The sequence below is a fragment of the Humulus lupulus genome, chromosome 4 (assembly GCF_963169125.1).
Source record: "Humulus lupulus chromosome 4, drHumLupu1.1, whole genome shotgun sequence".
NCBI lineage: Eukaryota > Viridiplantae > Streptophyta > Magnoliopsida > Rosales > Cannabaceae > Humulus > Humulus lupulus.
The window spans coordinates 250,520,899-250,531,684 of NC_084796.1; the positions used below are offsets into that span (position 1 = coordinate 250,520,899).

The following is a 10,786-nucleotide window of genomic DNA, read 5'->3' on the forward strand; positions in this document are numbered from 1 at the left end:
CATATTCATTTAAATTCACATAAATTAATGCAATATAACAATTATTGCCCTCCAGGCACACTAATCAAGACTCCAAGCCTTATTAGCAAATTTAGGTCGTTACAGTCGTGGTCCCCACTCATTTTTTGTCTTTATATGCATGATCGAGGCCTCTTTCACAAGTCACATCAAACCCCAAAACGCTAATTTTTCCTGTGGGATTCGAAGTTTGGTCACTAGGGTGATTATTCTGGATATGAGCTTTTGGAACCTGACGAGTTGGTTGAGTTCCATTCTAACCAGGCCACGAGTAACATCAATTGCATACTTGGGGACATATGGACAACCGTGTTATGGGCTACTCCCTAAGTGTTAGGTTGTTTATCCCGAATGCGACACCTGCTCCCAAATAAGCACGTACCTCTGAAGATGCCTCACGTAAGTAATAACCCTAAAAAAATCTACCAATTGGTTCTTTGGTAAATTTAGACTTCTAAAAATCTAGCTATTTTCGTTTGTTGGATCCATTTACTACTGGCAATAAATAGTTTTTTGAGAATTTTTTTAATTTCCTCAATATTTCTTTTTAAACCTTATATACTAAATAACTAAGGCTAATTGCAAATACTTGCTCACAAAATTATTCATTTTTAAACAACACAAAATTTATAATTTTCCCCATTTTCTCCTTGCATGTATAATGTTTTTCTTCATTTTATATAATTTAAAAGTTACATAAATATTAGGTAACACTGATTTTAATTAAATGAAAAATTAATTGAGGAAAAAGAAGAATATAATTTATTTATATAGATGTGTTGACCCTCGATTTAGCCAACTGACACGGAGTCAAAATATGAATGATATAGACGAATATGTATAGATAATAACATAATGACAAAAGTAAAGAAAACACAGTAATTTATAGTGGTTCGGCCCCAGAATCTGGTAATGACCTACGTCCACTTAGAATGATATTGATATGGGAACAAAAGTGTGATCAGAGAGCTTGGGCTCAATGAGTTTCAACACTCCTCATAAACAATACTAGTTTTCGCAGATAATTTCTATATTTCTATGATTTCCGGGCTCCCCCAAAAAAGGTCCCTTCCCATGAGCCATCTCCTGCTTTTTATAGGCTCATGGAGGGTTGCCCAATATTGTTACAGATATTATCCCCTGAATCATGGGATATTCAGAAGATTGCATGAAATAAATTCGGGATACATAAGATCTTTCCATAAATGTTGCTTTGCCAGCGGAACCACCGACCAGTCTGGTCGTGGTAAAAACAGGTCTGTCCTGCTTCTGGCGTGTCTCCTGGTCGATACTCTAGCAGACGCTCCAGGTGTCAGCCACGTGTCAAGAGATTATTTGCCACGTCACAAATGCTAATTTATTGGATAACATTTGCCCCCCAAAGTTTATTTACCACGAACAGTAAATAAACTTTGAACGAACGACCCTTCGGTAACCCCTCCTGACGTGTCAGAGCCCTTCGTGCGTTCTTGAAAAAAGCAAACCACTCCTGTCTAATCAAGGCTTTTCGGTTTCCCAGAAACAATTTTGACGGCCATTACGCTTCCCTTATTAACCTCTTGTGTTTATTTTCATGCAGATATGTCGACTCCCAATATCTTTGACATGTACCAGGCCGAAGAGGAAGAGGAAGTCCCTCAACTTCAACGGAGGTCAAAGAAACGAACTGGTGAAACCAGTCGAGGCCCTTCAGCCAAGAAGAGTCGACCAGAAGACCTTCCTCAGGGCACTCCAACCGGGCAAAGTCCTGCGCCAACTGGGCGAACTCCTACCCCTCCTCCAGCTCCTTCTGAACAGCAAAACACCCCTGCTCGGTCCAATCCTCCACCTGCGCCTGCTAGGGAGCATCTTTCTCGCGAAGAGGCTCATGAGGCCAGGCTCGTGAGCCATACCATTCGATCCGCTAAGGATCGAATTGAACGGATTGGCAGAGGTGAGCGTGTTGGGGCTGCCATGATCCAAGCTGTAGAGCTACCAGTCGATCAGATCCTGAACAGGACTCTGAACGAGATCTCCAGTGTAAGTATTTCTTTGTTTCTCGAGTCTTTGTTTTTTCAGTTCTCGCGATGAGTCTTGACTTCTTTTTCTTTCGTTTACAGGCCTTACTTTCTGCCATTACTGCTCGTACCCGAGCCCAGGCCTACTTTGAGCAGATTGAGGCTAAAGTTCTCGAGAAACATCAGGTGAAGGCGGCTGAGGAGCTTTCGGCTGCTAAAGCCAAACATGCTAAGGAGTTGGGGACGGTGGTCCGAGAGCGGGATGCAGCGGTGACCAAACTGTCCGCGGCTGAAGCTGCTAAAGATGCAGCGGTTAAGCTGAGGGAAGAGTACCGGTCGTACAATAAAACTCATCTCCGCGAGATCAAGCATCTGGAGGGGGTAGTCAAGTCTAAGGACGAGACTATTGCCACTCTCGAGGGCAAGGTGCAGCAGTCGGAGCTTGACAACTCCAAGAATCTGGAAAAGTATAAGAGGGCGACACTCCGATGTTTCTATAACTTTTGGAAACACAATCAGGGTGCTGACTTTAGCTACCTTTCAGAGGAGGTCAGAGTTGCGGAGTTGGCTCGATGCGCTGCTCAACTGGCTGAAGAGGAGGCGAGAGCTGCGACTCCTGCAACCCCAAGCGTCGTTGGTTTGGACGAAGAAACCATCGAGGAAGAGACTGACCAGGTTGTTGCCCAGGATCCTCCTGTCCCTCATGCCTCTTAATTTATTTAGCTGTTCTTCTTTCTTTTTAAACACGCGACCCACGGGTCGCGATGTAAAGACAATAATTTCTTTTTAAACTTTGCTGCACGGGCAGTAAATCTTTTTGTTTGAACAATTACATCCAAGCAGCAATGCTTGCGGTGTAAAAGCTTGACTCTTGGTGTTATAATATTTTTAGTTATTATAACGTTTGTCCGTATGACCGAACTTAGCATAGTACTTTTGGCATCATATATTTTGAAAAAATACTTTAAGTACTTGAAGCATGCTTTCACTCATTTTGTTCATGTGTTTACATACCTTGAGAGTATGCTTTGCTATCGATGTGCCTTATATGCCCCCCAAGTGATCGAGGAGCTCTTAGGTCCTTGGTCACTTGCCTTGACCATGGCCTGTCCGAACATTCCTGTTCGAGCGGAAAAATGATACTTGTAATACAGCAAAACAACACACGTAATGAACAAATACTTGTAAATGTAAATTCACAAAGTTTGGCAAGAACGACTGGCTGAGCACAGTCCCTTATAATTTCGTATTAAAAATGGACTAATCATGTCTTTACGAATGATTCTGAAACAGAATCTTACATATACGAGCAGTTAGCCATACACCGTGGCTAACCCTCTTTGCAAAACTTGTGAAAATTAATGGGAAAATTTGAACAAGCCAGTCCTTTAAGAAGGGTTGTTTATTGATAATACTTGCGCAGGTGTTCTCCATTCCAGTAACGTGGAACGAGATCTCCGTTTAAGCGTGCAAGTTTGTAGGTGCCTGGGTGAAGGACTTCTTCAATCTGGTAAGGTCCTTCCCAGTTAGGTCCGAGCACGCCGGCAGTGGGGTCGCGGGTATTCAAGAAGACTCGTCGTAACACCAAGTCTCCGACGTTGAATCTTCTTTCTTTAACTTTGGAGTTAAAGTACCGGGCGACTTTTTGTTGATAAGCAGCAACTCGAAGTTGAGACTTTTCTCGTATCTCATCAATTGAGTCTAAGGACTCCAGTATTAGCTGGCTGTTTTTCTCTTGATCATACGTTAAACGCCGATGTGAGGGGGGATCTATCTCGACGGGTATCATGGCCTCATACCCATAGGCTAAGGAAAATGGGGTACGCCCTGTGGCTGTTCGATGAGATGTTCTATATGACCAGAGGACTTCCGGTAGTTGTTCTGGCCATGCTCCTTTCGCTTCTTCAAGTCTTTTCTTCAGGGTGTCCTTGAGGGTTTTGTTTACAGCTTCGACTTGCCCATTCGCTTGGGGGTGTGCGACTGAAGAAAAGCTCTTGATTACCCCATGCCTTTCGCAGAAATCGGTGAACAGGTCGCTGTCAAATTGGGTTCCGTTGTCTGAAACTATCTTTCTGGGCAAACCATACCGCCACACAATGTTCTTGATGACAAAGTCGAGAACTTTCTTGGTCGTTATGGTTGCGAGTGGTTCAGCTTCGACCCATTTTGTAAAGTAATCGACTGCCACAACTACGTACTTTACTCCTCCTTTTCCTGTCGGTAGTGATCCAATTAAATCTATTCCCCATATTGCGAAAGGCCACGGGCTTTGCATCTGCTTTAGCTCGTTTGGAGCTGCTCGTGGGATTTTGGAGAACCTCTGACATTTATCACACCTTCGTACGTACTCCATTGAATCCTCGTTCATCGTTGGCCAAAAATAGCCCTGTCGAAGAATTTTTTTCGCCAAACTCTGCCCCCCAGCGTGATCTCCGCAGAAGCCTTCATGCACCTCTTTCATGAGTTCCTTAGCTTTTTCTGATGTAATGCACCTGAGCAGTGGCATTGAATATCCTCTTCGGTACATAACACCGTCGAGCAGTATGTACCTAGCAGCTTGTCTTTGCATAGTTCTGGCTTTGTTTCTATCTACTGGCAATGTCCCATTTGTCAGATACTCCAGGTAAGGTGCCATCCATGTATCTTCTACTCGAATTTCCATGCTGGCTTCGGCTGCATCAATGCTTAGTTCACTTAATCTCTCTACTGGGACTATGTTCAAGGTGTCAGCATCTTTGGCACTTGCAAGTTTGGCCAAGGCGACTGCATTCGAATTTTGGTCTCGCGGAATTTGCTGGAGGGTGTATTTTGTAAACTGTGCTAGCAAATCTTTTGTTTTATTAAGGTAGGCCATCATTTTTAACCCTCGCGCTTGATATTCTCCCAGGACTTGATTCACGACCAGCTGAGAGTCGCTGAAAATATCGAGCGCTTTTATGTTCATCTCCCTGGCCATTTTCAGTCCAGCGAGGAGTGCTTCGTATTCCGCTTCATTGTTTGACGCTGCGAAATCAAACCTGATTGCGCAGTGAAATCGATGCCCTTCGGGCGTTATCAATATCACTCCCGCTCCAGCGTGAGATTCATTAGATGATCCATCTGTGAATAGTTTCCACGAAGGAGTCTTGTCTTGAGGCATGGGCGCCTCAGGTTTCTCGCACAACTCGTTGCTGGGGAGTTCGGTGAACTCCGCAATAAAATCGGCTAAGGCTTGCCCTTTTATTGCTGCTCGCGGTGAATAAGTCACGTCGAACTGTCCCAATTCGACCGCCCATTTTAACAGTCGTCCAGCCGCCTCAGGTTTTTGGAGGACCTACCGAAGGGGCTGGTCGGTCAAAACCGTGATAGGATGGGCTTGGAAGTACGGTCGCAACTTTCGGGAAGCTAGAATTAGGCAATACGCTAATCTTTCGATCGGTGGGTATTTTAATTCTGCACCGATCAGCCTTTTGCTGACGTAGTAAACAGCTTTCTGCACGCCTTCTTCTTCCCGTATCAGTACCGCACTAGCAGCAACTTCGGTAATCGCCAGATAAATATACAAAGTCTCTCCTTCCATTGGTTTTGATAGGATAGGAGGTTGCGACATATGAGCCTTTATTGTCTGGAATGCTTGCTCGCAGTCTTCCGTCCATTCAAACTTTTTATTTCCCCTAAGTAGATTGAAGAATGGAACGCACTTGTCAGTTGATTTTGAGATGAATCTACTAAGGGCAGCTATCCTTCCGGTCAGGCTTTGGACATCCTTGATCTTTTCTGGCGACTTCATATCGATCAGGGCTTTTATCTTGTCGGGGTTGGCCTCGATTCCCCTTGAATTCACTATAAATCCCAAAAACTTTCCTGACCCGACTCCGAAGGAACATTTGAGGGGATTCAACTTCATATGGTACTTGTTTAACACATCAAAGCACCTTTGCAAATCCTTCACATGTCCTTCAGCCTTCTTGGACTTTACCAGCATGTCATCCACATATACTTCCATGCTTACTCCGATCAGCTCCTTGAACATGTGGTTGACCAATCGTTGGTAAGTTGCACCTGCGTTTTTCAGTCCAAAGGGCATTACTTTGTAACAATATAAGCCTGTATCGGTCCGAAAGCTGGTATGATCCTCATCAGGGGGATGCATGCTGATCTGATTGTAGCCTGAATACGCATCCATGAACGAAAGGGTCTCATGCCCAGCGGTTGCATCGACTAGCTGGTCGATCCTCGGGAGTGGGAAGCAGTCTTTTGGGCAGGCCTTATTGAGGTCTGTAAAATCCACACAGGTCCGCCATTTGCCGTTAGGCTTGGGGACCAAAACCGGATTGGAGACCCATGATGGATAAAACGCCACCCTGATGAACCCATTTTCTTTAAGTTTTTCGACTTCTTCTTTCAAGGCTCTTGATCTATCTTTATCGAGCAGCCTTCTTTTTTGTTGCACCGGTGGAAAGACTTTGTTTATGTTCAGGACATGGCTGATCACCGCAGGGTCTATTCCGACCATGTCTTTATGTGACCAGGCGAAAACTCCCTGGTTCTCTTGCAAGAATTCCACCAGCGCCTGTTTCGCGGTAGGTTCTAAATTCTTCCCAATCCTTACGATTCGAGTCGGGTCTTTTTCATCGAGATGGACCTCCTCCAGGTCCTCGACGGGTCCAACATTTTCTTCAAAATCCCCAAAGCGAGGATCCAAATCTATATCCTCACTTTGGGCAACACCCTATTTGGTGACTTTTCCACCTGATTGGGTTTGTCTGTCTTCCGTCATCTGTAATCGTTCTGGAGTAGCGCTCCTCGATGCTCCACTTTTTGCCTTTGTGATCGAGGCGTTATAGCACTCCCTGGCCTCCCTTTGGTTTCATGGCTAGATGCCACATGGAGATGATTGCCCTTAGTTCAACCAGTATGAGTCTTCCAATAACGGCGTTATACGCTGAAGGACAATCGACCACTACAAAAGTGGCGAGTAATGTCCTTGAGGCAGGCGCTGTACCCGTTGTTACTGGGAGTTTGATCATTCCGGCTGGTGCGAGTCCTTCTCCAGAGAAGCCGTATATGGTTTGATTGCAGGGCTCCAAGTCCTTCACGGACAGCTTCATGCGCTCCAGCGTTGATTTATACAGGATGTTCACTGAACTCCCTGTATCGACCAGTACTCTTTTTACCATCATATTGGCCATTTGGATATCCACGACCAGCGGATCGGAATGTGGGAACCGGACGTGTTGGACATCGCCCTCAGAGAAGGTTATCCTGCACTCCTCTGAGCGGGCCTTTTTCGGCGCTCGGTCCTCCACAGTCATCATCTCGATGTCCTGGTCGTGGCGCAGAGTTCGAGCATATCGTTCTCTAGCCTTTCCGCTATTTCCAGCGAGGTGTGGGCCTCCACAGATGGTTAAAAGTGTTCCGGCTACGGGGGCAGGCTGTAATGGTGGCGAGCGTTGGCGTGTGGACGTCTGCTCGTTGCCACCTGGAGCTTCTCGTTGGGAAGTTCCCGAGGCCCGTACGTATCTTCTCAAGTGTCCTTGTCTAATGAGGAACTCGATTTCATCTTTTAGCTGGTTGCATTCATTAGTGTCATGTCCATAGTCGTTATGGTAACGACAGAATTTGGTAGTGTCTCTTTTCGAAATGTCTTTTCGAATGGGCCCAGGCTTCTTGTAGGGCACACTAGAGCTTGTGGCCTGGTAAACCTCTCCTCGAGACTCAACGAGGGCAGTGTAGTTAGTGAACCTAGGTTCATAACGATTACCCTTGGCTCGTTTATTGTCGGAGGTGGAAGGCTCATTGTGTTGCCGTTTCCCACCATTCTTGCCATTACCGTTGCCGTTTCCGTTGCCGTTGCCGTTGCCATTTGGTTTGGTGCCATTGGCGGCTTTGGCGGGTTCGGCAGCCTTCTTGCCCTTGTTCGAGGATTTTCCATCATCGGCAATGGCTTCTTCGAGTTTGATATACCGATCAGCTCGGTCTAAGAATTCCTGGGTGGTTCTGACCCCATCCTTACGAAGACTTTTCCATAGGGGCGAACGGCGCCTCACTCCCGCAGTTATAGCCATCATTTTTCCTTCGTCCCCGACTGTCTTTGCTCCGGCTGCCGCTCGCATAAAGCGCTGGATGTAATCTTTTAGTGATTCTCCATCTTGCTGGCGGATCTCAACCAGTTGGTTTGCTTCGGTCGGGTGGACAAGACCTGCGTAGAACTGTCCGTAGAACTCCCTTACGAACATTTCCCAGGAAACTATGCTTGCAGGTGGGAACTTAAAGAACCATTCCTGCGCGGCTTCAGAAAGTGTTGCAGGAAAGATCCTGCACCGAGCGTCTTCGAACACCTTCTGAATGTCCATCTGGATTTCAAACTTATTCACATGCGAGACGGGATCTCCGTATCCATCAAAGTTCGGGAGCGTGGGCATCTTGAACTTGCTGGGAGTCTCTGCGTTGGCTATTCTTTGGATAAATGGAGTGCCTTTTCTTCTATCGTGGTCAATATAAGAGGTTCTTCCTCCGACCAATTGTTGCACAGCCTGATTTAGTGCGTCTATCTGGGCTTGCAAGGCAGTAGGAATGGCTACGGTCTCTGCTGCTGGGGGGATGTTCTCACCATACTTCTCTCGACGATCATTGAGTATGTCTCTTAGATCTTCCTCTCTTCTCCGTTGCTCGCTACCTCCGAGCCGGTTGAAGACATTATTTTGCCGGGGTTGCCCCCCAGCATCTTGTCTATTTGGCTGATCATCTTGAGGTATTTGGCTCCTGCTCTTACCTTTATTTCCGTTCCTCCCATCAGCATTGTTCTTGCCTGAGTCAGCCTCGTTGTAGCCGTGGCCATCTTTGAACTTTGACTGGCTATGGTAAGACTGGTTGTTCCCTCTATTCCCGTCTCTGGCAGAAACACCCTGAGCGTTAGGGGGTGGCCTGCGCTGGTCGCGATGTCCCCGTGCATTATCATGCTGTTGGGATCCACGGACCGCAGAGCCTAACTCCGAGTCTCTCCTGTTACCAGGAGGGTAGTGACCCCTGTTCGCTTGGTGTGGCCCATCATTCTCGCGGCGTCTAGGACTACGAGGCTGTCGCTCGGCCCTATTCTGCCTTTGCTGCGGGGGATTACCTTGAGCAGCGTGGGATGGTGGATCTGCCTTGGGGTCCAGTGGGACGTCGTCATGGGGCATCTGGGGCTGTTCAGGCCTTTGCGGACTTGAAGGATGGACCGGTGGGCTAGGATTGGGACCTCCCTGGGGTGGCCCAGTTTCAGGTTGATTAGGCTGCGAGGCAGGCGCGGCCTGATTTCTGGCCAACAGCAAGGCCGCTTCAAGGGCTGCCATGGCCTCAGTCTGGCGGCGATCCACCTCCGCTTGTCTCTCGCTTAACTCCTCCCTCTGACGATCAAGTTCCTGCTGCTGCCTTGCCATAGCTTCTGCGGCAGTCTCTTGATTGGCTCTCAGACTAGCCAGCTCTTCCTGCAACGTGCCCAAGGTGCTCCTCAAAGTCGCATCGTCCATTTCCTCCTCTTCAAAATCTAGTTGCGGTTCATCTTCCGCCATGCTTGCAGGGGGAGGAGGAGGTGGCGGATTCGACGGTGCAGCGGCGGCGGTCTGAGCAGCTTTCTTCCCTGCTTTCGCCATTAGTTTTATCAACAATGATGAGTCGCCCTCTCAATGAAAGCACCAGAATGTTGACCCTCGATTTAGCCAACTGACACGGAGTCAAAATATGAATGATATAGACGAATATGTATAGATAATAACGTAATGACAAAAGTAAAGAAAACACAGTAATTTATAGTGGTTCGGCCCCAGAATCTGGTAATGACCTACGTCCACTTAGAATGATATTGATATGGGAACAAAAGTGTGATCAGAGAGCTTGGGCTCAATGAGTTTCAACACTCCTCATAAACAATACTAGTTTTCGCAGATAATTTCTATATTTCTATGATTTCCGGGCTCCCCCAAAAAAGGTCCCTTCCCATGAGCCATCTCCTGCTTTTTATAGGCTCATGGAGGGTTGCCCAATATTGTTACAGATATTATCCCCTGAATCATGGGATATTCAGAAGATTGCATGAAATAAATTCGGGATACATAAGATCTTTCCATAAATGTTGCTTTGCCAGCGAAACCACCGACCAGTCTGGTCGTGGTAAAAACAGGTCTGTCCTGCTTCTGGCGTGTCTCCTGGTCGATACTCTAGCAGACGCTCCAGGTGTCAGCCACGTGTCAAGAGATTATTTGCCACGTCACAAATGCTAATTTATTGGATAACAAGATGTATATTATGCACACTAACTTGGATGATATTGCAATCGTATATTACCAAACCAAAACATCTTTAAATAATAAAATTTGTGTAGCCTATAAATAAGTCATGCTAGTAATATATTGTTGTTTGGTAACACTTAAAAATAGTTTTTTATTTAATTAATTAAAAATTTGACAATTAAACATAAAATATGTTTGATAACTTTATTTTAATTTATTATTATTTTTTAATTTATTAAATTTTGAAAATAATATTTTTTTACTTTCAAATTTTTTTTAAACCGTTTTCTACTTTTTTGTTCTTCTCTTCTTCCAATCAACATCTGTTAAACAAAAAATAAAAATAAAAATTTTCAAACACGTTTATTATTTTTTGTTTTTAAAAACAAAAAACAAAAATAGTTACCAAACATATTTTTATTTTTTAAAAATAAAAAAACAAAAATAAAATTATTTTTGTTTTTGTGTTTAAAAAATTCAAAAACAAAAATTTTACCAAACACAACCAATATATATGAAAAA

General features: G+C 45.3%; 1 protein-coding gene across 1 annotated transcript; it reads left to right on the forward strand.

The window, feature by feature from the left end:
* Window positions 1-850: 850 nt before the first annotated feature.
* Window positions 851-2,945, forward strand: LOC133829552 (uncharacterized). The gene is made up of 2 exons (XM_062259255.1): window positions 851-2,037; window positions 2,118-2,945. Exons 1-2 carry the CDS (start codon window positions 1,600-1,602, stop codon window positions 2,727-2,729), a joined length of 1,050 nt encoding a protein of 349 aa, XP_062115239.1. The 5' UTR covers window positions 851-1,599; the 3' UTR covers window positions 2,730-2,945.
* The last annotated feature ends 7,841 nt before the right edge of the window (window positions 2,946-10,786 follow it).